At 49.0% G+C, this 25,857-nt stretch overlaps 1 protein-coding gene across 2 annotated transcripts in view; it reads right to left on the bottom strand.

Moving 5' to 3' along the window:
• Nucleotides 1-741: 741 nt before the first annotated feature.
• The window catches only part of TSPOAP1 (TSPO associated protein 1), a 66,157-nt gene continuing 41,041 nt past the window's right edge, over nucleotides 742-25,857 (bottom strand). Inside the window, exons 17-31 of one of the 2 annotated variants that reach the window (XM_079324755.1) lie at nucleotides 25,624-25,775; nucleotides 23,627-24,160; nucleotides 21,472-21,765; nucleotides 21,019-21,198; nucleotides 16,917-18,032; nucleotides 16,181-16,307; nucleotides 15,901-16,052; nucleotides 15,319-15,481; nucleotides 13,068-13,139; nucleotides 12,674-12,706; nucleotides 11,698-11,801; nucleotides 9,949-10,020; nucleotides 8,377-8,505; nucleotides 5,294-5,349; nucleotides 742-2,027 (exon numbers count right to left, since the gene is read on the bottom strand). In XM_079324755.1, coding sequence (XP_079180881.1) covers nucleotides 5,323-5,349; nucleotides 8,377-8,505; nucleotides 9,949-10,020; nucleotides 11,698-11,801; nucleotides 12,674-12,706; nucleotides 13,068-13,139; nucleotides 15,319-15,481; nucleotides 15,901-16,052; nucleotides 16,181-16,307; nucleotides 16,917-18,032; nucleotides 21,019-21,198; nucleotides 21,472-21,765; nucleotides 23,627-24,160; nucleotides 25,624-25,775 — 3,155 coding nt within the window. In that variant the 3' untranslated portion in view covers nucleotides 742-2,027; nucleotides 5,294-5,322. The remainder of the gene's footprint in view (nucleotides 2,028-5,293; nucleotides 5,350-8,376; nucleotides 8,506-9,948; nucleotides 10,021-11,697; nucleotides 11,802-12,673; nucleotides 12,707-13,067; nucleotides 13,140-15,318; nucleotides 15,482-15,900; nucleotides 16,053-16,180; nucleotides 16,308-16,916; nucleotides 18,033-21,018; nucleotides 21,199-21,471; nucleotides 21,766-23,626; nucleotides 24,161-25,623; nucleotides 25,776-25,857) is intronic. The other variant, XM_079324754.1, reaches the window with a different exon arrangement.

Here is a 25,857-nt window from a genome sequence, read left to right as displayed (position 1 = left end):
TACTTTCACAGGGCCTCTGGCTCTGGGCACACCCCAGAATGTTCCAGGGGCTGCTTTACTTCCTAAAGGTTTTGTTCTTCAGTTCATCCCCTGAGGAACTGATAAAAGCAATGACAGTTTCTTTCAAAAGACCTTCAACAACTCACTTAAGAAACTCCAGTTGGTAAATTCAGTTAGAATAGCAACGACTTCCTCCATGGGAGGACAGGCTGAAGATAAAGCTCTGGGTTGCTGATGAGTTTCACCACTGAGGCTGCCCCAGAAGCCATGGAAACTCAAACAGAGCTGCAGCACTTCATCCTTTCAAAGCCTGTCCTTGCCCTGACTCCCATCTACCACAGGACACAATGCCTTACTGCAGTATCAACATCCTCAAGGAGCATTTCTCTCTAGGGACCAGCAGGTTCCCAAACAAGTCCTTCCTGTCAGGGGAATCCTCCAAGAATCCCCTCAAAATCTCAGTGATTTCTGGCACCTTGGCTGGATTCCCAGAGGCTCCAGGTGCAGGATCACAGCCATGACCCAACACTCACACACCAGTGGCACTGGGGGTCCAGCCCAGGCAGCCTCACACCCACAGCCCTCCCTGGTGTCCCAGAGCTGCCACCTCAGCCCCTGTCCTCACCCAACACCTGGGGCATTCACAGAAGGGGACACAGAAGGTGCAGAACATCCTCAAAGTGCAAGGTGGTTGGTGCAATTTCCCCACCTCCAAGGAAGACGCATCACTGAATCTTTGGCTTTTTTAAGGAAAATGTATTTTTGTGAAAATAGACTTTATTATAATAAAATTTGATATTAAATAAAAACATACCATACCACCACCACTCGTGGCCGCTGTGCTGGCGCCACTCACGGAGTTCATGGAACTGCCCTGTTCAGAACAAGGAACTGGAACATGCAGAGAAAAAAACACGGGGAGGGACAGAAACCATGGCAAACAACACCCTCCATGCTTGGACAGGGCTGGGCCTCAACTGCAGCAACACTGCATCTCCCACAAAAACAGTGCCAGCCCCAGCCCTGCTCTCAAACACTCTGGCTTGGGAGCAGCTCACGGACACAGCTGAACAGAACCGTGGAGAGAGGCAGAAGGACAAATAAATAAATAAATAAATAGGTAGATAAATAAATCCATTGATAAATAAATCGATAAATAAATAATAAGGCGGAGTCCCCAGCCAGTGCGTGGTCAAGGTGAACCAGGCAAGAGCAGCTGACAGCAGCCCACCCCAGGCTGAAGAAGCCAGCCCTGGCAGGGCAGGGCTCCCTCCTTGCTGGGGATCCTGGTGCTGGAAGCTGACTGAGGCAGTGTGGGGTGCTCCCAGGCACAGCTGCACGTATTTACAGGGTTACAGTACAAGTCAGAACTCACTCATCAGCCCAGAGACAGCAAAGGGGAGTCACGGGAGCAGAAAAGTGCAAATTTTCTTTGCAGGAAGTGAAGGAGTTGACATAACCTCCTTTGGGGCAGAGAAATACCAGGGTGTGGAGTACAAGGGATTTCTCCTAAGGGGCTTTGCTGGGAAAAGCCAGTTAGCTAACTTACAGCCAGAATATAATCCTTAAATTAAAATATTTACAGGGAACTGAGGGCTGCATGGAGCAGGACATGCTGGATCCCAGAGCTGAGCCCTCACACCCCACAGTCACTTTTTCTCCAAGGGCTCTCAGCTCCCACACACCCTCCAGAGTTCTCTCTATTCAACACATACTTCTTCCCTATGAAAATAATATACTTCTTGCAGAGGGCTTCTCCTGAACTCTCAGTCTCTGGGGCTGTGTGGCAGCCTGGATGGAATACACCCCTTTTAGTTTTTCTTATTGGACCCAAGTTTTTTGAAGAGGTTTTTCCCTTTGAAAAAGAACCCTCTCTTCTTTTTACTCTGTCCAGGTGCATCACTGCAGGTGAGGAGGGCCAGTGATGCCTGCTCTGGACACTGCTCTCCTGGGACAAGGCAGGAAGGTGCTGGCAGAGAAGGAGATGGAGAGGAGTCACTCTGATCAACAGATCCATCTGGATTTAGCTGGGTGGGAAAGAGAGAAAACAAAAGACAAAAGCACAAGTTAGAGCTGCTGAAGGAGATCACACCAACACAAACTTCACCCATAGAACCTGGCCTTCTCCCCTCTATGCAGGTGCAGTACCACACAGGAAGTTTCAAAACTATTTAAATTTTGTACCCACAACCCAGACCCTTCCTTAGCTAAAAATTCCTGAAACTCCTGAACTTAGGGCTAAGAACTGGACAGCACAAAAGACCCACTAAGGACAAGGTGAAAGATCTGCTCCACAGGTAAGTAAGTGAAGCAGCCCCTGAGAACATGGATGGAGACAGGTACTGATGAATCCATGGATGCCTCAGCCATGGAGCCTGCTGGGATCCCAGCATGCTTGGGGACAGAAGCCAGGACATTAACAAAACCAAATTTTGTAAGAACAAGTGCTCTGCAAGACCTCCAGAAGATGAAGGAGGCTGGCTAAGCTGTGAGGCTTCTCACCAGTGGCCATGGTAGGAACTGGGGTCCTGCAGAGCTGCTCAGCATGCAGCAGATCCAGAGGCAGGAGGGGCAGAAAGCCAACTCTGGTGCTCTGCAGTGGCACCAATGAACAGGACACAGAGAAGTCTTGGTCCAAGTGGCACATAGGAATGTTCCTGAGCCCCTGAGTGTTTGAGAGCCACCAGTCTCAAATAGCCCTGTTCCATTTGGAAAGGGCTTTTGGAAATCAGAAGGTGCCCTAGTCCTGGGCTCAGTTTCCCCTTCAAAGCATTGAGAGGCCAGTTCCTAGCAGCAGCCTTCCTTCCACAATCTCCTCTCACTAGGCTTAGGTGTCCTGCCAGTGAAAATTACCATCTGACAGGTCAAATTATCCTAACAGGCTGCAAAGTTCCTCAGGGTTCAGGCTCTGGGTTTCTGAGGCTTAGGAGAGCCTTAGTCTCAGTCTCAGTGCCTTCTCTTCCACAGCTTTCACAAACCAGCAGCTTCCACTCTCCAGCTGCACATCCTGTCTTGGCATTACTCAGAACACAAGTGAGAGTGGCTGGAGCTGTGCCAGGAAAGAGTCCTCTGGACACTGGAACCTAACAGCCTCAGCATGCCTCTGCCTGGGTCCCACTGAGTCCCTCACAGGCCTGCAGCAGCCACAGCCCCCAGAGGGAACCTGAGATGGTGACAGTGGCAGCAGGACCCTCTGCCTGAGGTGGAAGCTCTCCTGAAGATCACACTCCAGCCAGAAACTGTGTGAGGATCCTGGCTGCTCCTGGGCAGGACTGGATGTGCCTGGTGCTGGTTTCACTCTGTGTCCAGGGCAGGCAGCTGAAGAAGGCAGAAGCAGAGCCCAGAGCTTTGCTTCCCTCACTCTAGCACAATCATGCTCATGCCCTGTGGGGACTTTAAATAAAGTCTCCTGAGGTGGAAAGGCAGCTCTGCTCTGTCACCCTGCTGCTGGTTCAGCACCCCCCTCCTTTGGGACCAGGAGCACCCAGTGGCTGTGATCTCCCCTCAGGGCTGGAAGCTGTGCTAGCCTGGGCTGCTGCAGGAGTGAAGCACTTTTGGCCCAGGATGTGCACAAACCTCTGCTCTGGGTCAGGCTCAGCACCTCCAGTACTCATGGAGCCAGTCCTGAGTGGGCAGGAGCACAGACAGCTCTGTCTTGCAGTGAACTTGTGACCCCTCCCAACTCCACAAAGCTCAGAGTCAACTTCTACCTCAGCAATCACTGAGCTGCACCAGTGCCATCAGACTCTCCCTTACCTGAACTACAGCACAGAGCTGGACTCCTCCCTGCCTCCCTACGACAGTAACCCATCCCTCCACTGACTTTTCCTGAGCTCTCCTGAAAATGTTGCTCTCCAAGGCACTCCTGCAACACTCCAGACATGCAGCACTGTGCCCTAAGGCCAGCTGCTGCCCAGGACATGCCACAGGATGTCACATGTGCTGATGGATGGCCAGGCTGGCCCTTGGGAAAGCTGCACTCTGCCTGCAAGGTCTCCTCCAACCAATGCTGCAGCAGCAGCTCAACCTCTGGGCTTATCAGCACTACTTGCTGTAGAGCTGCCAGGATAGACAGTGTCAGGCAGGTCTGAGGAGTCTGGGAATAAACCCAAACAAATCCAGATGAACCAGCCAGAAATGCAAGATTTATGGAGGCAAAGGGAAAAAGAAAGCCAGGCAAGGGCTAGCCTAGAGGCCACTCTCTTAGCTGGGAGCAAAAGAAAGAATCCCCAAGCTCTGGTCCAGAAACTATTTATGATTTGTGAAACACAGAATCCTTGGATAAAACGCCCAAAAACACTGGGCTAGCATCAGAAGGAGCTCACCAACACTCAGGGAGTGATGTGGGAGAGATGTAAAGGACCCTGTGCAGTCAAAGCAGTGGAGGCTCTGTCCATGCACCACTGAAAAACACGTTTTGGGTAAAGGTTTCAGGACAGTTCAGGACAGACCTGAAGTGGCCCCACAGACAATTTCTCCTCTTCTCAGAGGCCTCTATGTGGCAGGAAAGCAAAGAACCAGCTCACAGATTAATGTGGTAAGAGAAAATCAATGCTGAAATTGGGGGTTCTTCTCTAAGGAAAACAAAGGAAAAACTGCTTTGCCAAAATCTTCACGTAAGTTATTAGAGTGATAAACACAAGAGTGATGTCAGTTTTCAGGGGTGGTCTCAGTGCTCTCTCAGGTGTTATTGATTAGCTTCTGGAATTAATTTCTGGAAAACAAACATTTGAAACTAAGGAAAATAAAGACTGCTCCCAAAACCAGGGGTCTCACCCACCCAGTCCCAGAACAATTATCCACACAAAGTTGGCTTTAGGGACTAAACATTACTATTTCTTTAAAAGGATGGTGGGCAGGGGTTTTGCAGGACTATTCTCAGGAAGGAGTAAAATCCAGAAGGAAAAAACCCCAGTCTGAACAAGAAGTGTGCTCAGACTGAGGAGGATCTTGCAAAAGCCAAACAATGTTTTGGCTGTTGATGTGAACAGAAGGGCCAAGCTGAATTACAAAGCAGGTCCTTCCCAAACTTGAATATCCAGCACAGTCCCATCCTGGTCCCCAAAATCACCAGATAATTGTTCCAACCAGCTACACTTATGTGCTGAATGGTCTGTCTTTCCCACAGAACCAGCTGGCAGTGAAAGGTCTGACATCAGACCTGAAGGTGGATTTGCCACCACAGCCCTAAAGCCAGCCTGTCAAACCAAAAGCAAGAAAAGGAGCCAACTCCAGATGTAGGAGCCTTTAAGGTGCTGGGCTAGGTGGGAGGTTGAAGGTCTCACACACTTACATGGTTGCTCTATGTATCATTCAAATCTATCACTGCACTCTTCTCCTCCTCATTCTCTGAAGGAAAGAACCGTCCCGGGTGCATAACACAGGCAGAAATAAATACATGAGATCAATTAGAATCAAACACTTCCTGAAGGTGCTTTATAACCAGTCTTTGACAGAAACTGCATATTACTGATAGAGAAATATTCCATCAACAGGAACAGCTCTGAGCTGGTAAGCATGAGTGTTTTGGGCCCTTGCTGTGACCAGAACTTCTTGGATCCTTCTCTTTGTGCTGTTTTTGTTAGTTTATTCTAATCTGCAAATGTTGTCAGTTTGTAAGTTCAATTGCTTCATCTTTTCCATTGCCAGCATTTTAAGATTTTCTCAGAAATGACTAAAAATTATCCACCTTCTCCAGTCCAATTTGGAAATAAATTGTCCTTATTTTCACACCTTTGGGATGGCAGCAGGGAGAAGGGAAGTGTGAAGAACAGGTAAGGTAAGAACATGACATCCAAGAAGTTACAAGTGATTTAAAAGTCACTCATGGAGATGCTTCTGTTGCAACTGGAACAAGCTGTAACAGAGTTCAGAGCTCTGGCATGGCACACACACATCCCCCCTGAGGTGCTAGGGCTCAAGCTGGGACTGGGAATTTGTAGGGAGCCCACTCTGCTAACAGCAAATTGAACAACAAGATTCCCTAAACTCCGTGGGGTGAAAATGTTACAGGAATTTGGACAGCCTCAGGCATAGCTGTATCACTGGAAGAGTTCATTCCAGCTCAAGGATGGATATGGAACATGTCTGTTTTACAGGAGATACTTCTTCTGCCTTCCCCATGAGGTTTTCTGCCCACAGGCCAGGGTGCTGTGATTGCTGTGACAACCAAAACCACCATGGGGTCAGGCTCTGTCTTCTCAGGAATCACAAAAAACACTTAAAATGCCATTAATTAATACCAGTTTGACTTTGAGTAGGGTAAATATTCCACTTTTAACAGGGGGGAAATGTGCCCTTCCTGTTTGGAAGCTGTTTAGACAGGTCTGGATTGCAAAGCACAAGCAGGAGGAACGCTGGGGGTGCTGAGCCAGAATCCCCTGGAATAGGTGTCCAGGAGAAGCAGGAAGGCAGCAGGACAGGAGCCAGGCTGGCATGACACAGAAGCAGCCAAAGCAGTTATGCCTAAAGAGTTCAAGCTGATTCTCACTGAAATAAAGTCAGTTTAATCATCATTATCTGAATTTTCCAGTCCCCCAATTACAGACAGAACAACAGTTCACAGATCAGGAGAGTACCAAAAGTACCAAACCAAACAGGTTCCTGCTCTGTGCACACAGAAGTGCCAGTGTTGAGGGGAGGCTCCCTTGGGTCTCAGGCACAGAGGACTAGAGACAAATGGAAAGGTCTGAAGGGCAGGCAAGCCTGAAATGTGTCTATTTTATATGGGCAGTTTTTAATACACCTGAAAATGTAATGAAACATAGGAAAAGAGCTTCCAGCCTTCAGCATGCAGGGATATGTGGGCCAAAGTGCTGTCCAGGCAATCAGTCACCCACTGAACTCAGCAGCAGAGAGGAAAGTGGGTTTGGCTTTGCAAACCCTTCACATGTGCAAGTGGCAGACAAGGTAACCCCAACTCCCCCTGGTCCCTTGGAGGATCTGGGCTGGGGCTGGAATAGCAACTCCTGGAATCTGAAACAGGCCCTGTGGCTGCTGGTTGATGCCAGAGGGAAGGGGAAGATATTTACACCTAGAAATTACACCTAGAATTCCACCTTTATTTTACTTGTTTAGGTCTTCTTTGGCACCCTCTGCTTCAACAGATGAGTAATTTGGTAAGAGTAAATAAAGAACCCCACTCTGCACTCTTGTTAATCCCCAGGGAGGTTAGACTTGGGTGACCCCAGGGCTCTTAAACCCTGGCAGTAACAGTTGACTAGCCTGTGATTCCCCAGCAAGGACCAATATCCTCTACAGGGAAGTATTAGGGCCCCAGAGAGCTGCTGAGGTTAGCAGATGATCCAACAAACTGCCATTATTGGAGCCAGGCTGCTCTGCCCCAGAAGGCAGAAAGGCTGGACTGCAAATGCTGTACCCACAAAGCCTGGAATGCCTGGAAGCAAGGGAAGGGGCTGAGGTGAAGGTAGACCAGGCAGCATTTGAAGATAGAGATGGATAGAGAGAAAAGGAAGTGCTGAGCATGAAAAAAGGCCAAGAAATGCTGCAGAGAGCAGGAAATTTGGGGTGGCACCAGCAGGGAGCAGGATTCAGGGCAACTTACTTCTCTAAGGATGACTCAAAACCAACTTGCTCTGACTCATGTAAGTCTGGCACCACATGGCAGTGCCAACAACCTCCCAAGACAGACTGAAGGTTGAGCCCATGTGAACTGGACCAAACTGGGTCCCTCCTGCCTCCCACTCCACAGTGAGGCAGCACAGGAGGTCCAGGAATGACAAAGGAGCTGCTACTTTTAGCCTCAGCCCCTGACATGACCCTGATCTCCCACTTGAGCCTTTACTCCAAGAGTCTCAGCAACACAATGCAAAGGGTTAATTTAACCTTTGAATCCCTTGACTCTGGGGGATGCTTTTGAAACTGTAAGGTCCATTCCCCAGATCTGTTTCATAAACTCTTCAGTGTGTTTTGAACTTATCCAGAAGCAACTCAGCCTGGATTGAGATATATCTAACTTGGGGTGATGGAAGAACATTGGTGTTTGGGCATTGCCAATTCCAGAACTCTCTGGCATGGATATAAACATATTTAAGGAATTTCATGTGCCTGGGGAGCTGGTTGAACTTTCCTTCCAGTACAATGTTCCCACTGACCTTTCAGTGGATCTGAACAATTTGCTGGTGGGATTTGAATGCTAATTGCCCACCAGACCACACTGAAACTCCAGCAGGTGCTGTTTTGTGCCACTTTCTGCACTACAAGTAAGTCTTTGGGAAGTGCTCCCAGCACTCCCTTGGGATGGAGATGCTGCATGCAGCAAGTTCAGTGATCCCATGAGTGGTGCATGCCATGCAATGCCCAGGCTCCAGACACAGTCCAGTCTGGATGGCAGTGCCATGCAGTGACACATCTCACCTGGCTCTCAGCACTCAGCAGAGGAGCTTCTTTATCTTTTGAGTGAAAGTCCTCAGCCATGTCTCCATCCAAAGGGACAGCTTCCAGGAAGTTGGATGGTACAAGCCCTCTCTGTTGGTTCAGCTCTCCCTGCAAGATCAACAATCAATTCTCACATCAGCTTTCCTGGAGAAATAAGTAACACCTCGAGGTTGTGCCCTTCAGAGAAGGTTGGGCTGTGGGCTGAGACAAGTCCAGAACACACCCACATAGGGAAGATCCTCAGAAAATTCTGTAACTCATGTTCTTGTTTAATTGTGGAACAATTCAGAGAATAGAAACACAGAAGAGAGTAAAGGAAGCAGGTGCCCCAGAGGCCTTTGATTTGCTCTGGTATTTACTGATGTATTTAAAGAATGAGGTAGTACTGTTACAATGTCCTGTAGGCATTGCATCCATGATCACAGAGGCTCAGGGTTGCACTACTGTATTCCTACAAATATGAATCGAATTCAACAGAAGGCAACTGGGTGAGACAAAACCCACCCCAGCAATGCTGTTTCTCAATATAAATACAGTAACAGGATAAACAGTAACAATATAAAAGGACAATATTTCATAACAATATAAAAGGATCAAACAAAACATTCCCGGTGATGCCTCAGACTTAACCTGAAGCTCAGCCTCAAGTCTGATGTGTGACTGTTTCCCTGCAGGTAGAGGTGGATGATCCAAGGGCCAAGGCTCAAGCTTGGCACACAGCTGGAGGGCAGGCACTGCCCCAGGAATGTGTCTGCATATTTGGATCACCATTCCAGTCTCTGGCCCAAGGGTCCAAGTGCCTGGTGAAATGTTAGCTCTCAGCAGGTGCTGGCTCAGCTGGTGTGTGCATGGAAAAATTCAGGCAAGGCTTTGGGAAACCTGCAGGCAACTGATGCAAAAAAATAAACTTATAACTACTGGGACATTTAAAGACCACGGAGATGCTCCCAGGGCTGGAGCCCCTCTGCTCTGAAGCCAGGCTGGGATACCTTGGGGTGTTCACCGGGAGGAGAAAAGGTTCCAAGGGAGACTTCAGAGCCCCTTCCAGTGCCTGAAGGAGCTCCAGGAGAGCTGGAGAGGAACTTTGCACAAGGGACAGAGAAACAGGACAAGGGACAATGGTCCTTCTCACTATGGCAGGGCAGGGATGGATGGGTTATTGGGGAGGAATTGTTCCCTGTGAGAGTGGCAGGCCTGGCACAGGGTGCCCAAGAAACTGTGGCTGTCCCTGGATTCCTGGAGGTATCCAAGGCCAGGCTGGATAGGGTTGGAGCAGCCTGGGAGAGTGGAAGGTGTCCCTGCTCATGGAAGGGGGTGGAACAGGATGAGCTTTAAGGTCCCTTCTCCAAACTATTCCAAGATTCTGTAATATTGGATTTGCAGCAGAAGGAATGAGCATCTGAAACAGGATGCCCTGCACTAAGTAGAGAGTTTGTTTTCTTTTTTCCCCAAAAGCAGGATACTTTGTTCCCGATTTCTGCTTCCCTACCACACCATGATCTCCAACAAATTCCAGTGTAATCACAGGACCTTCCCAAGCCCTGCACTTACATAGTAGAATCCATCATCATCCATGGACCCAAAGACAGTGATAACATCCCCAGCACTGAAGGTCAGCTCAGCCTGCAAAGAACCAGAGAACAGAGGTCACAGGAGAAGCACTGCCTGGAATTCCTCACCAGGAACACAGGCTCCCCTTGGCTTCTTGCCCAGTCTCACTCCAAGGAAGAGAGCCCACTGTGTTTAGTCTTGCAGGACCAAGATGCAGGAGGGAAACTGAATTGGCTAACTCTGGAATTCACTGCTAGGAAAGCATTACATAAATTAAGAAAAGAGCAAAGCCCATTAGTACCTACCTGCTCTGGAAAGGTTCAACAAGCACCAGAAATACCTTCAATTTCTTGAAATTTAATTACAAATTCTGCTTCCTTGGATGAGCCTGTTCTGTATGCAGCATTCAGGCATTAGTCACTAGCAGGAATGCATACAAACAGGGAAGTTTAACCTGGACACCAAACAGAAGCACAGCACACAGTGACCCTTCACTGTCACTCCCTCTGTCCTGTCAGACACCCCAGCACATGCTCCATGGGGCACAAGGGTACAGAAAAAGGTGTCATCAGTCTCTTTTAATGGAAAAAGCTGAGCAGTGGAAGCTCCTAATAGGTCAAGTCCACTTAAGACATTCTGGCACTTCACAAGTGTCAGCTGGAAGGGATCTACTTCCAATATATTGACCATATTATATCCTTAGGCCTCAATTTAATCTCTTGAGGCTGCAGGTTGCTCCTGGGGGGCATCTCCCACAGAACTCCACCAGCTTGTTTTCATAATTTAAACATTGGTCCAAAAAAGTTCTACAAGTGCAAATCACTCCAAAAAGTAGAGTCATCTCCTCAGTGACACAGGTTCAAAATGGTGGCTAGATACATGCTCACATTGTGTCTCTCCCAGGATATTCCATCATCCCTAAAACACTCTATGCATCTCAGATGCATCTCTGTGGGCAGGAGAGACAGCTTGGGAAGCAAGCTTTCCCTGAACTGTGCCCTTTTTTGGCCAGAGACTTCTTTGTGGAAGGGAAAAGATGTCAATCCAAACCCCATGTTGATATTTGCTCAGTGCTAACACAATTAACACAGCTTGGAGGAAAAGAGAACAGAGAATGTGCTCATCTCTTTTTGCAGAAAGGATTCTGTATTGCCACCTTTCTACCTGGAACAGACTTATCCACAAAATCAGTGTTTGGATTGTATCCTTCCTGTTTAGATTACATCCCTTCCTCTTCCTGGAAGTGTCCAACACCAGGCTGGAAGGGGCTTGGAGCAATCTGGTTTAGTGGAAGGTGTCCCTGCTCATGGCAGGAGGTGGGATGAGATGGGCTTTAAGATCTCTTCCAACCCAACCCATTCCATGATCCTGTGATTCTATATATAGGAATTGCTTGAAAACAAGAACTTTGCAAACTGGTCCATTAAACTGGAGCTAAATCTTTTTGCTTGAACAAAGACCTACACAGACACTTAACACAAAAGTCATGCTCAAATTAAGTGTCAAAAGTGCTTTCAAACCCTTAAGCAGGTTTTTCCTTTTCCCAAGTTTTTCAGTTGCTACCAGTAGGAGCTGCATTCTCCCACCCCAGATCTGCTCAGTCCTGTCTGATTGCCAAAGCATGCAATGAACACTCACACAGTTTCACTGAGACTCTGGTTGGACCAAAGTGCTGAGTGTCTTGGGAGAAAAGGAAAAAAGAAATAGGAAGAAGAAGCCTCTGGAAAGAGGGGAGCAGCTGGTGGTTACCTCCACGTCTGTGTTTGGAGAGCTCTCCTTAGGGTTGTAGTCAAAGGCAGCCACCATCCTGCGAGGAGCCAGCAGCTCTGCTTCTATGTCTTTATGGTTCTGCCCTGCAGGAGAAAAATAAAATATTCTTAGATAGAAATACTAGGACAAAATCCCAAATCACAGCAACCCCTTCATCATTCTTGAAGTGGTCTGAGCAAAAAGAACACTGGGGGATACTGAGTGGAGAGAGACCTTAGATGCATCAGGAGGCCATCACCTCCTAAGCACAGGAGTGGGGACATCCCCCCAACCCAGTGCTCTGTCCATAGTACAGGAGTGTTTTATTTTACATTTCCTATTCATACATGCACACACATATATATGAACACACACACAGAACAACTGTCTCTTTCCAGTGACATGAAAGAATTTCTCCTCCCACTACACAGTGCTCTGCTATTAAGCTATAAAATTTATCCTTCAAGGGCCAGGGAGCAGCACACAGGGAAGTGCAGGCCCTGCCATCCACAGTCTCCTGCCTGCTCAGACCCATTACCTACAGACCTACCCTGAGCCTACAAAAGCCAAGTCTGGTGCTACAGAAAACACACATTCATGGATTTTAATTCTGCTTTGGGTCAGCATGGATGGGCTGGCAAAGTGTTTTCAGACCTGGCCTCTCTGGATATCAACAGAGGATGCACCTCAGCAGAGGGAGCACCCTCTCAGTGTCCCTTGGATCATAGGAACTATAGTGTGTGATGAGTGAGGGATTGCCCTGCTCCTCCCACAAAACAACAACAGGTGTGCTCCTCCTGAAAGCACTCCCTGCTCAACCAAAGCATTCTGTACCCACCACTACATAAAAATAACTAAAAACTTTGGTCACAGTGCTCTGAAGCAGCACCACAGGGTGTCACACTGGCTCTTGACCACAAAACACATCTGTAATTGGAGCATGCATTATCTACCCTCCAGTAAAAGCACTTCTCACCTGGCTGAGACTTGTACTCCTGTTTGTCCAGTCCTGCTGGGAGAAGAAAATGCCTCATCAGTAAGAGGTCATCTCCAAGAGTGACCACACAACACAACTGACAAACAGTAAAAAGAACACCAAGACTGCAAACAACAGAAGCAAAATGTTCATGCAACTCAAAGTCTACACCAGTAACCAGGACTCAGGAACATAACAAGAAGCAGAGGTCAAGCTCCAAACTATAAAAGACATCACTGTTGTTAAAAACTTAACACCAGCACAGGGATGGGCTCTCTTTCCACTTCCTAGCAGTCGTACAAACATCTGAGGGTCCTGAAAGCAAGTAGTACAAATTCAATGCAGTCTGTAACCTATAGCAAAAAGCAAAGAGGAAGCAGTGGGTGACACAGACCTTTCTTGGAGCGTCTGGGTTTTGGAGGAGGGACGGTTTGGCGGCGTGGAGGTGGAGAAAATGTGCCATTTCCTTAATAAAAACACCAAAAAAGCAAATAAATAGACAAGAGAAACAGACAGTGAATGGAAAGCAAGAAGCATCTTGAATAGTGAACAGGGGACAGAGGAGACGACATGCCTCCCCTGGGAGGCTGACAACTGGATTTCTGTGGGCAAAGCCCTCTGGGCCTCATATGTGGACTCAGATGATGCATGATCCACATCCCAAATACACAGAGAAATCCACTGTACTTATGCCTTTCAGCCACTCCATAGCTCACCTTGCTGTTCCTTAGCTTTCATAAGCAGCACCATAAGGACAAAATAAAACCTTGTGCCATTAACACCTGAAAAATCCCATGTCTCTAGCTAAAGCTTCTCCACTGAGCAGGGTCAGAACCAGATGAAATCCCAAAGGAACCTGCAGAGTGCCCAGACCAACCCCTCCAAGGCATTTCCTTAGTTACAAGGCTGTGATAGGTGTTTATGGAAGCAGGAAAACAGCAGAGGTACAGCCAGCCCAACTGCCAAGGAATCAGAGAATCACTAAGGCTGCAAAAAGACCTTTAAGACCACCAGGACCAACTTGCACCTGGCCATCCCCTTCTGTCAGGGAGTTGTGCAGAGCCACAAGGTCCTCCCTGAGCCTCCTTTTCTCCAGGCTGAGCCCCTTTCCCAGCTTCCTCAGCCTCTCCTGGGGCTCCAGACCCTTCCCCAGCTCTATTTTCTTCCCTGGACACGCTCCAGCACCTCAGTGTCCTTGCCAAGAGGGGCCCAGAACAACCCCAAGGATGTGAAGTGCCATCAGTGCCAAACCTACAGTCCCTCCCTGCACACACATCTTATTGACTACCACACCTTCTCCAAAACTTTCAAACCCATCATGTTTAATGAAAGAGCTACTAAAATCCTTTACTCTTCCAAGACTAGTAGTGGGGCAGGGCAGAGAGAGCCTTGTATATCCAGCAAGGGACACAGGCCACTACAGGCATCCAACTATCTCTGGATGTGAAAAACACCTTTCTCAAATCTCCTCTCTTCAGACATGGGAGAGAGGCCAAAGGACAAACATATTCAAGAAATCACACAGTGAAAGCATCAAGCTCCTTCAATTCCTGTGCTCCTCAGGATCAACTTTCCAGGGACCAAAATTTAGGAGCTGGGCACTGTTAGCCCCTCAGAATCACAGAATGGTTTGGGAGAAAGGGACCTTAAAGGTCTGTTAGAGCTGGATACTGGGTATCCCTCCACAGAAACAGGAACAAATTGGATTATTCCTTATTCTCTTGTGTTTTCTTATTTTTAGGTTGATTTAGGCTTTTTTCCCAGCTCAGGCAATGTCAGGGCTTACCTTTGCCATTACCAACTTGTGCTGCTTTTCACTGCTGAACTGGCAGGGAAACAGGGAGCAGCCAAACCAGGAATATCCTGGTGTTTTAGTGGAGCAGATCCAACAACTGGCACTGGCAGGAGGGGGTGCACAGAGGAGTGCAGGATGAGAGCTGGGAGGCATGAGGGACAGGCACTGGGACACCAGTACTCACAGCAGGGGCAGCTCACAGCCACTGAGCCTGACTCAGCCTGAGCAGCACATCCCAAGGCTGCTCCCTCTCCTCTCTGACTACATGAGTGGGAAGGAACAGGAAAGCCTCTGCAGCACACAAAGCACTGACCACACACTTCAGGGAGAAAGGAAAGAGGAATCCAACCACCAGGTCTCCTTGTACACTCTTGTCTACCTCACACCTTTCCTCCCCCCTTCCTCATCTCCATTCCCAAGTCACAAAATTCTCTCACTCCAGAGCAGGGTCATCCCAAGAGTTCAGCCACAGGCTTTCAAAACAAAGGAGAAACAGAGTGAAAGTTCTCATTTACACACTTCAGCTGTTCTTCAAATGCTTCTGCTTCCCTGTCCCTAATGAGGCTCAGCCTCACTTTGTGCTGAATTCACACACCTCAAGCCAAGGAGCAGCTGCAGCAGCTGCAAATGCTGCAGTGGAGTGAGAGATGAACTGAGAGCTTGGAAGCCCACATCGAGTCAGCTCCCCCTGCTGTGGAGCAGCCACTAAACCAGGCTGCAGATGCATGGACAGCCCTCCAGACGGGTTTGGTGGCTGCACTGGCCACACACGAGAGCAGGACTGAGCTTCCAACATTCCAGCAAAGAGCTACAGGAGCAGGGTACACACACACACACACACACACAGTACCTGGGCTCTCCGTGTCTGCAGGCAGGAACCCCTGCTTTAGGAGCTGCTGCTTGAGCTCACTGCTCTCCACAGGGACTTCTGACACCATGTTGCATGGAATGTATCCCTCCCTTCCAGCACATTCCCCCCTGTAAAAACCATCAGCATCCTTGTCTCCACAAACCTGCAAAGGGAAATAGACTGTTTAGGCTGCAGGGACAGAGCTACACAGAGAAAGAATCATGGAATACCCTGAGTTGGAAGAGACTCACAAGGATCATCCAATCCAGCCCTTGGCCCTGCATAGACACCCAAACAACCCCTTCCTGTCCAAATGCTGCTGGAGCTCTGGCAGCCTCGGGGCCCTGTCCATTCCCTGGAGAGCCTGGGCAGTGCCCAGCACCCTCTGCAGGAAGAGCCTTTCCCCAATCTCCAGCCTGACCCACCCTGACACAGCTCCAGCCATTCTATAAGGTCACCAGAGAGAAGATACAGCTTCTGCCCCTTTACTTCCCTTGTGAGGAAGATGCAGACCTCCCAAGGTTTATGCTGCTCCTGGAACACCAGACAGATCCACAGAGTAGATGCTCACTAAGTTCTTACTTTCAGTATCTGCCCCTCCTTAAATGGGAGCTCTTCTTCAGCTGCATCAGGGTTAGGGGACATGGAGACAGGATCATAGTCAAAGAGAGCCACGAAGATGCGAATGCCATGGTCTTTGCCAGAGCTCTCGGGAGCAGTGCTCCTTGCAGGGCCTGTGCACAGAGGGAGCAAGCAGAGAGAACATCAGTCCTGCCCTTGCACTGCCTGCCAGCCTCTCCCCAGCCATTTCCAGGAGCTTCCACCTCTCCTGCTGCCCACCTCTCTCCCTGTTCCTGCTCACCTGGACTAGAGAGCAAAGGTTTTTGCATTTGGCTTCTTCTTCTGCTCTTGCTCCGTCTCCTGCTAGGAGCCTGCCAGGCAGCTGTGCCAGGTGGCTCTGGGCCCCTGGAATCTTTGTGACTCGATGCCTGCAATTGGAACCACCAGAGAATTAGGAGCAGCCTCTGCCTTCCAACTCCCTGAACAACGCTCAGCCCAAACGCACTCCACAAAGAGCAGTGCATCCAAATGCAACATTCCTCTTCAGGGACACTCTAGAGCTGGAAAGACCAAGGGAATTGGAAAACAGAACTGAGGACAGGCAGGCACCCTGCCAGGCACCAGTGATGATCCCCTTGGTGAGGGTGAAGATGCAGGAAAGGGCATTTCAAGAGGAGGCAGTGACATTAAAGTCAGCATTTACACAAAGCTTTCACCAATCAGCTTATTGCACCAGGGATTTTCATTTGGGTCCCACAGCCTCCTGCCATGGGGAGGAAGACCCAGTGTGAAAAGGAATACTGCATCGGTGACACTTAGTCAGGGAGCAGGAAAAGCAGAAGCAGCTACTACAAGAAAAGCCATGGAGCAGCACAGAACTACAGAATCTCTTAGATATTCTTCCAGACAATCCTAGAGGAGGGGTCCTTTCTTTGGACAACACTGAACAAAGCAAGATACAGGCAGGCCAGGGAAGCAGAGGGAAGCCAGCACCACTGCAAGCTGCTTCAAAGCCAGAACAGGAAAAGTCACCCAACCCTTTTGTGCAAGGAGGTGCTACGTATCCCCTTCGAAGAATGTTCCAACCTCCTTCTCCAGCCAGGTGACTTACAGTCCAGCTCCCAGCCCTGTTCCTCAGAACTCGGAGCTTCCTTCTCCCGGCAGAAAAATCGTAGGTGCTGGCTCAGAGACCCAGCTGACTTCATACCCTGCTCTTCCATCATCTCCAGCCTGGTCAGGTGCTTTCTGCCACCTGAGTGGGCAACCTCAGACTGACTGGAGCAATCACTCCAGTCCCCCTGGCAGCTCTGGGACCTCTCTGGCCACAGTCTGCTCTCTGGGGAGGATGCACAGGTTGAATCCTGATCATCTTCAGAGTCATATTCGATGTCTATTTCCAGGCTCCTGGGGCTGGGGCAGTGTGTTGCCATCACAGCAGGTTCTGCCTCCCCGGTTCCCACAGCTCTTGGGGCTTTTTTCCTTAAGGTGCCTTGTCTGGCCCGGCTGTACAAATCCAACCCCTCCTTCCCACTGGCACTGCTGACAACATTCAGCTCCTCCCTGACACTGGGAGCTCTGTATAACCCACTCCCCATCTGGCTGCAGTTGCTCAGCAGACGACTGCAGTGCTCTGTTAGATCACTCTGTCTCTTCCTACTTGTCTCAGGCCGACTCCGGATCTTCTCTTGATAACTATTTCCCTTCTTCTTGCTCCAAGAGGGACTTGTCCCACTCCCAGACTTCTGATCATTCTCCTGATAGCACCAGTTCCAGTGCACCTTCTTTTGACTGCAAGCCAGCTGGCCAAAGGCAGAATTTGCTTGGTCAGCATCCACTTTGCTCTCCTTAGCACCATGCTCCCCCTTCGGAGTCTGAGCAGACACATTCTTGGAGATGTTGTTCCCATCTTCCTTTGGAAATGGCTCCTTGCTGTTGGATGGTTTCTCTGATTTTTCTGAATGGTAGGTTTGTGTTTCCAAGGAGTCTTGAGGGTCTATCTTTTCTTCTGTAACACCCTTCTCATCCTCATCTTCATCCTCATCCTCAGTCACTTCAGGGATGCTGAACAACTTCTTGCTGTGGTTCTTCTGAAGTGGGAGTTCCAGGATCCTCTCCAGAATCTCCTCATCGCTGTCAGTATCACAAAGATCCATCTGTACCCAGACCCCGAGAAAAGCCACAGCCAGGACAAGCAAAGGAAAAAAGAGAGGAAATAAACATTAAAACAAGAGGCAAAGTGACCCTGATTCCCTCCCAGCAGAGCAGAATGGAGCTGTGGCTGCAGCAAAGCAAGGGGAGGGAGCAGAGGGTGCGATGGGTCTTCTGGCCAAAGCAATCGCATGAAGCAGCAATGTGGCGGGAAGCGAGGAAGGCAAAGGCATGAAGAGCTCCCTCCCTGCCCCTCCTGCACACACAGCTACCAGCAGCACCTCTCATCCTGCCACAGGAACCATCCCCATGGCCTGGCACCCTCGGGGTGGGATGGGGGCAGGAGAGGTGCTGTCCCTCTGCAGCACAGTGAATGGGCTCTTCTGCCCACAGGGCTGAGCTCAGTCTGTGCTCACCCACGGAGCCATGGATCCCCCTTAGCCCTGTCCTCTCCCTGCAGCACAGGGAATGGCCCATGGAGATGTTGCTGCCTGGGCACTTCCCATCTCCTAGCAAAGTACAGCCCTACCGCAGGTTCCTGCCTGCAAATCCTGGAGCTGAGTTCCCACAAAAACAAAGGAAAACCCTTTACCTCCAAGGGCCACACAGACATGAGTTTCACTTGCAGATGGGTGAGAGCCTACCAGGTTACAGAAAATTCTGGGGACAACACTGCTGAATTTCAAAATTTGTTGTGGACCAACTGTAGAATTTATGGGTTTATTTCTTATTACATTAGCACTAACATACAAGGCAAAATCCCAGGTGCATAGTGCCATTTTGGTAGGAAGATATCTTTGGTGGTCTCTCGTTCAACCTCCCTGAGAAGTTGTATCATTATGTGTTCTAAACGCACTTACAAATAGCTTACAAAGCATGTGCATCTATTAATGCTTTAAACTACAGCCATGAGCAGGTCTGTTCAGAGAGAATTAAAAACTGAACCACAGTGGGGGAGAAACAAAAGCAGTTGCAAGCTGTCTACTGATAGTTCCAACTTCTACAGCTTTTTCCAAGCAAAAGTTAGTCTTGAATTATATTTAGAACTGCTTGAAGGGGCCTCCAGAGGTCTCCAGTTCATTTTCCTAATTGCAGCAGGACTGTTGCCAACAATAAATCCATGTCTTTCCTTAGATGAGGTCTGAAAACACCAAAGAATGGAGATCCTGAACCCTCTAGGGACCAGTCCCAAGGCTGCACTGCCCTCCTGGGAAGAAGGTTTGAACTCATCTCCAACATGAACATCACAAACAGCAGCTCATGACTTCTGCCTCTTTTAATACATCATCTCCCAGAAACAAGACTGGCTCTCATCCTTTTAACCATCACACAAATAGTTACAGGCAGTTACAAAATCTCCCACTCAACTCCTCTAGACCAAAAACCTCTCAATTTTCTCAAACTCTCCTTATAGAACATATGCTCAAGGCTCCTGCCTTGTAAGCACCCATTAGAGTATGTAAAACTCATGAATACAACCAAAAATTAAGTTCAGTAAGACTTCATTTAGCTATTTGCAAAGTTGTGGCATCTGCTTTTGAGACATAATGTAATTAATAGTTTCAGCAATTAAACAACTTATTTGAGAATAAAGATTTTAAAAGCAGCATCCCTCCATGTTTTCATCCTCTGGATCCTGAAAGAATTGGTTGAGGAGTCTTGAGGTAACAGAAAATTTAGTTAAATATGCAGAATCCTGGAAACAGCCTTATTCCAGTCACATGCCCTTCAATCCATAAGGCAGTAATGGGAGCTCTGTGCCGTAAAGCTTCCTACCCCTCACATCCTCTCCCAATTCAGCACCTTGTCACAGCACAGAAAACAATCACTTTATCCAGTCAAGAAGCACCAGTTTGCTCAGTTCGACACAACATGAGCAGAGTTTTGATGTTTCTTTTCAGAAAAAAGCCCAACCAAATTAAAACATTAAGGTAAATAAAACACCTAGGGAAAAAAAAAAAACAAACAAACAAACAATGAAGAATAGTGTTATTTATTGCTCTTATTTCCTTCCTCTCTTTCCAGGAAATTTGCTTTTCTTCCATTTTTTCCCAGTCCAATCCCAACAACTGGAAGCCCTTCCAAAACCTCCAGAGGCAGCCCCAGCCTCTCCAGCCACCAGGCTCTCCTGGGGCTCCTGATGTGCTGTGCTGCAGGTCCAGTTCCTCACATGGGAAGCACAAGACCCTTCAGAAGGGCAAGAGGAAATTCACTCCAGAGTCACTACACTGTCTGCTACCATTTAGTGCTCACCAGCCCCATCCCTGCAGATCAGCAGCCACACAGGGCACCATCAACTACAAATGTTTTTAGGCCACATGACAAATTAAAGAGAGGGTACTTTCTTGCCATTCAGGCATATCAGATTTTCTGCAAAGCTTTTTAATTCTCCAGTCTCTCACTCTCAGTGCTTTCCCTCATGAACATTCACCCTAACTGCTGTAATCTGGTTACACACCAGTTTGAGGTCATGCAGTTGGAATCACATTCCCACAGGTGCATTCAGATTTAACTGTTTGAGCATGGCTCCTACATGCCATCCCTGGCTACAGAAAGCATCAAGGCCTGAGCCAAATAATCACAGAATCAGGGAATATCCTGAGCTGGAAAGCACCCACAAGGATTGAGGCCCATGTCTGGTCCTGCACAGGACACCCCAACAATCCCACCCTGTGCCTGAGAACGCTGACTATTCCCTGTTTATATCCGTTTTAAGAACTCAATTGATATCATTGATTTTAACCCTGGATTTTAAACATCACATTGCATTATGTGTTTTTCCAACTAATTAATCCCTGGCTCCATTCATTTAAACAAACACCCTTCCCTCTCCCAAACAACTTGTGTTTTTACTACCTTGAGCCAACACTGGGAGTAAAAGCTGAGCAGCAAGACCTCACAAAAACCTCAGCCCAGCCCCTCTTCCTGTGAGGTGATGGGATGGGATGGCTGCACCAGCACTCCCTGCAAGCAGCACTCAGGACAAGTTACCTTTTCCCCATTCTCTTGGGAACATGGCTCTCTCTGGTCCCATTTTTTCTCTTCCAGAGCTTCTGAAGACAGCTCATCTTCTTCCTCCTCTTCCAAAATATCTGAAAGGTCAGAACTCCGGTTGTGCTCAGTGAAAAGGGTCAACTGTCGGCGGCCCATTTCTGACAGTTTTTCTTCCTGCTGTTGAGAAGTAAAATATATTGTCTCAGTTCTCCCAGACTCTATTTCAGCAACAAAGGAGCATTTTTCCTTTCTCTGAGCACATACACAGCTCAGGGGTGGTAGGAAAGGAAGTGGGCAGCACATGAGGGAGTGACTGGCACGTGTGCCAGCAACCAGCAACCTCACTTCACAGCCTGCAGAACAGCACTGCCTAAGGCTGGAAAACTCAGGAGGTCAAGTACAGTTCACACCCTTCCATGGGCACACACATTTGAGTAAGGTTAAACAAACCTCTCTTTTCACTCTGGACATTTCTTTCACCACCTCCTTGCCAGGAGACAACCTCAGGAAGTCCTGGCAGCTGCTCCCACTTGTGTTTCCATCTGGGAAGGTGTCCTGTGTGCCCCCAGCCTGCCTGGGGGATGATGGAGGCTCTGAGCTCAGGTGCTTCTCTGCCTCTCTCTCTGTGTCAGCACTGGGACTCCTGGGAGCCTCCTCCACAGAGCACACATGGCAGGTTTCTGTTTGGAGCTTCACCCCACTGTCAGTCATCAGCTCTGGTGTTTTAGTTCTTGCTTGCTCCATCTGGGAAACAAACCAACAGTGAAATCATGGGAAGGCGTCTCAGACTACTTATGCACCAAAACAGAGTCTTATCACCCCAAACTCTTTGACCCTCTGATGTGTTCTTTGCTGTAGGCATATCAATATTTTGGCAGGCAATTTGCAGCTGGGAATGCTGGCCAGCCCTGGAACAAACCCCTCCCTGTCCTCAGGTCCCAGGAGACACAAAGTGACTGCAGCTCAGCAAAGGCCCACAAGGGTATTGACAGTAACAAGTTTCAGAGCAGCAAGAAGAGCCCAAGTTATACAGCACAGTCATTTCCCACTGCCATCTGCCAGAGGAATGGCCTAGACACCAACTGGTATGTTGGGTTGAGCTGGAGAACAGCTCTCTTACTCTAACCAAGGGAGCCTCCCTGTATTTTACAATGGAGCACAGCCTTGTCCTTATGTACCAGGCATACTTGGAACACACTGAAGGGTCAGACCCCAGGGACATTGAGACACTGCAGTGTCAAGCTTCTCAATGTCCCCTGGGCTCAGACAAAAAGCCAGTCAGGTCCTAATCTCATGTCTAATCTCACAGCTCAGATTTCCTGCCCTGTTTTTCCCTTTGCTGACAGCCAAGTGAAGAGACACACCTCAAGTGAGAAGGATGATTTGCATCCTGGGAGTACACATTTCCCTCCTCTCCACAAAGGAAGCAAAGTAACCACCACAAGTGTAGCCATCTACACCAGACATCTGAATGCCTGGAGGCAAAAATACTGGAAAGAGGTGTAAGAAGTTCACAGAAAAACAAGGAAATCTGTGCTGGAACTGAGTCCACCAGCTGAGACATGATTCTCACAGAAGCCTCCTGGCACACCACAAACATCTAAAGCTGGGATAAATCCACCAGGACACTCCTCATCCCATGAAGTGTTCAAAGCCAGGTTGGATGGGGCTTGGAGCAGCCTAACCTAGTGGAAGGTGTCCCTGTCATGCACCAGATGATTTTTAATGTGCCTTCAAATCCCAGCCACTCCATGATTCTATGAAATGTGGGTAAATGAATCCAGCAGTTGACTCAAGGTACTGTGAGCTGCAAATAACCACAAGCTGATCATTGAAATTTTGCACTCAACATCTGTTCTTCTGGGTACTGAGCTGGCCTTTGGGCTTGAGCACAACATGCAGCTGTTGCTTCAGAAATTCTCAGAGGTCTCAGCCTGAGTCTTCACAGAGTCAAACTGCCATGATTAATAAAGCTGTGCTCAATCTAACAGTTTGAAGCACTCCTATGAGTTCTGATGTTAAAAGTCAGAATGGGAAATAGATCCTTTTCCCTGATAAAATACATCCCACATGAGGAGGGCCCACTTCCCCATGGTTACAGAGCAATCATTCACAATCATTATAAGGCTCTCAGACATCCTCAGCTCTGCGCTGAAAGAACTCTGAAAGCACTCACCCACCCTACTGGGAATTGCACTCACCCACTGGGAACTCCCAATAGCCAGCATCAGAATAGTTTGCTAGTTCTGCAGCCATGACTGCCCCACCAAGGCTCTTTACCACAGTCTTGTACAAACCCACCAGACTGGAGATGGTCCCTTCAAGATAGAGAGCACAGCAATGCCAGACTAACATGGGAACATCCTTTTAACCTTTTAACTCTGTAAATTCTTCCTTTCCTCACTCTGTTCCTCATCTGCCAGCAAACAGAATCAAGAGGTGAGCTGCATCCTTCAAGTACACAACAGGATCCAGAACTCCCTGACAGTTTGCCACCACTGGATGACAGCACAGAGACAATACTGTGCCACAGAAAGGTGCTCAGAGGCATCTTGTCCCACTCCCCAGAAAGGATGCACTCCCTTCCCTGCACAGTGGCACTCACCTGCAGCTCTGTGCCTCCGGCCGGCTGCTGCAGCGCCGGCTCCCGGGAGGGGCCGGGCTCGGCGGGCTGGGGAGGCACACTCAGGCATTTCCTGTCTCCCGCAGTGCCCCGGCCCTCTGGGGCAGCGCCTGGGGCCAAGGAAGCACCAGGGGAGGCCAGGGGCGGCGGGGAAGAGGCTTTCCCTGCCAGGGGCCGTGCTGAGCCCACAGGGCCGGAGGAGGGATCGGCCAGTCTGGCATCTGAGCTCTCAGCAGGAATTTTCTGTCGGAAGAGGAGGGTGGGCTGTGGGCTGTGAGCAGGCAGAGAGGCCCTGGGGCCCCCCCGGGGCAGTCTGAAGGGGACACTGGTGCACACAGGGGAAGTGCAGTGGGAGGATCGCAGCAGGACCGAGGAAATCTGTGCTGGAACTGAATCCACGGACTCTCCATACTGAGACATCGTCCTCACAGAAACCTCATGGCACACCTGGAACATCTGAAGCTGGGACAAGTCCACCAGGACACTCCCAGCTGTTGGAGAAGTAACTTCTATCACCTGCAAGCAAAAGAACAGGAATTATTTATTGGGCACAGCTCAGCCCTTATGAGTAGAACAATTTCCAACCAAAAGTTAAGACAGAACCCAAAGCTCTGTAGAGCAGTGGTGAAGAGTTCCCACCCTTCTGCACAGTATCTGGGAAGAATGAACAGTTAAAAAGAAATTTGAGAAATTGAGGAGTCTACAAAATATGAATATATTCACTCCTAGTCCAGATTTTAACACTCCCTGTTTTCTAAGCTTTAAAAAGCTTTTTCCTTTTTCAGGCCACTCTTCTGACTACCTTCCCAGATTACACCTTTTTTTCACCTGTGAAGAGGAAAAAGCATTTCCACGACAAAAGAGCAATTATCCAACACAACATCATTTTGTTTTGCACTGTGGTCTTTCAAATAACATCATGTATTCACAAGACCATAGGACATTTTTAATACAGAATGTCCTCGGATGTTCTGTATCAGCAACAGTACTGAACTCCGAGGTGTTTATATGTTAAAACCATGGAATGGTTTGAGTTGGAAGAGACCTTAAAAACCATCTCATTCCACCCTGTCATGGGCAGGGACACCTTCCACTTGGAGAACACCTGGTTGCTTCAAGCTCTGTCCAATCTGGCCTTGGACACTGCCAGGGGTGGGGCAGCCACAGCTTCTCTGGACAATCTGTACCAGGGCCTCCTCACCCTCAGAGGGAACAACTTCTTCCCAATATCCCACCTATCCCTGCCCTCTGGCAGTGGGAAACCATTCCATATCCTGTCCCTCCACCCCTTGTCCAAAGTCCCTGTCCAGCTCTCCTGGAGCCCCTTTATGCCCTGGAAGGGGCTCTGAGCTCTCCCTGGAGCCTTCTCTTCTCCAGGTGAGCACCCCCAGTACTGACAGCCTGGCTCCAGAGCAGAGGGGCTCCAGCCCTTGAAGCATCTCCATGGCCTCCTCTGGACTCACTCCAGCAGTTTCACATCCCTCTGATGTTGGGGGACCCAGAGCTGGAGACAGCTCTACAGGTGGGGTCACACCTAAGCACGGCAGAGGGGCAGATTCCCCCCCACCTTTCTGCCCATGCTGTGGGGATGCCAAGATTATGCAGGATCACTACACCTCGCTCCTCACATTTCAAAGAAAGCTCCAGGTGGCGGCTGTGTACTTGTCCTTGTGCTCTGTCCACATCCTAGGGACTCGCTGTTTGCCAAAGGATCAGGCCAGTGCCTGGGCTGAGCAGAGGAGGCTTTTTTGCTGCTGGAGGGTCCTGCTCCAGGAGCACCTCCAGAATCTGGACAGATGTGTTTTGTGGTGTGCATCACACAGCCCAAGCAATGTCCCTTCTCTGATGTCACTCCTTTTCAGGCCAAGGACTGTCACTGCCTCCTCAGGACACCTTCCTGGATTCACCTTTCCATGTCCTAAGGTCTGACACTTCATGCCACCCCTGCAGCAGCCCCAGCCCCTCTGCACAGCCAGTACCTTCTGTCCGTCTGCATACACAGCATAGCCAGTGACCCGGACCCCGTTGGAAGATCCCTCAGCATCAATGGTGACAGGTAACCAGCTGATAACCAGGATACCTGGAGAGGGACCAGCTTCTACCTGGACATCCAAAGGAGCATCAGGTGTGCCTATGAGAGACCAAACACAATTTCCTCTTGCTTATCTGGCTACAGAATAAAGCTTAATCCTGGTTACAATCGAAGAGCAAAC

Source organism: Erithacus rubecula, assembly GCF_903797595.1.
Source record: "Erithacus rubecula genome assembly, chromosome: 22".
In the NCBI taxonomy this organism is placed as follows: Eukaryota; Metazoa; Chordata; class Aves; order Passeriformes; family Muscicapidae; genus Erithacus; species Erithacus rubecula.
This window is presented reverse-complemented; position numbering and strand designations above follow the sequence as displayed.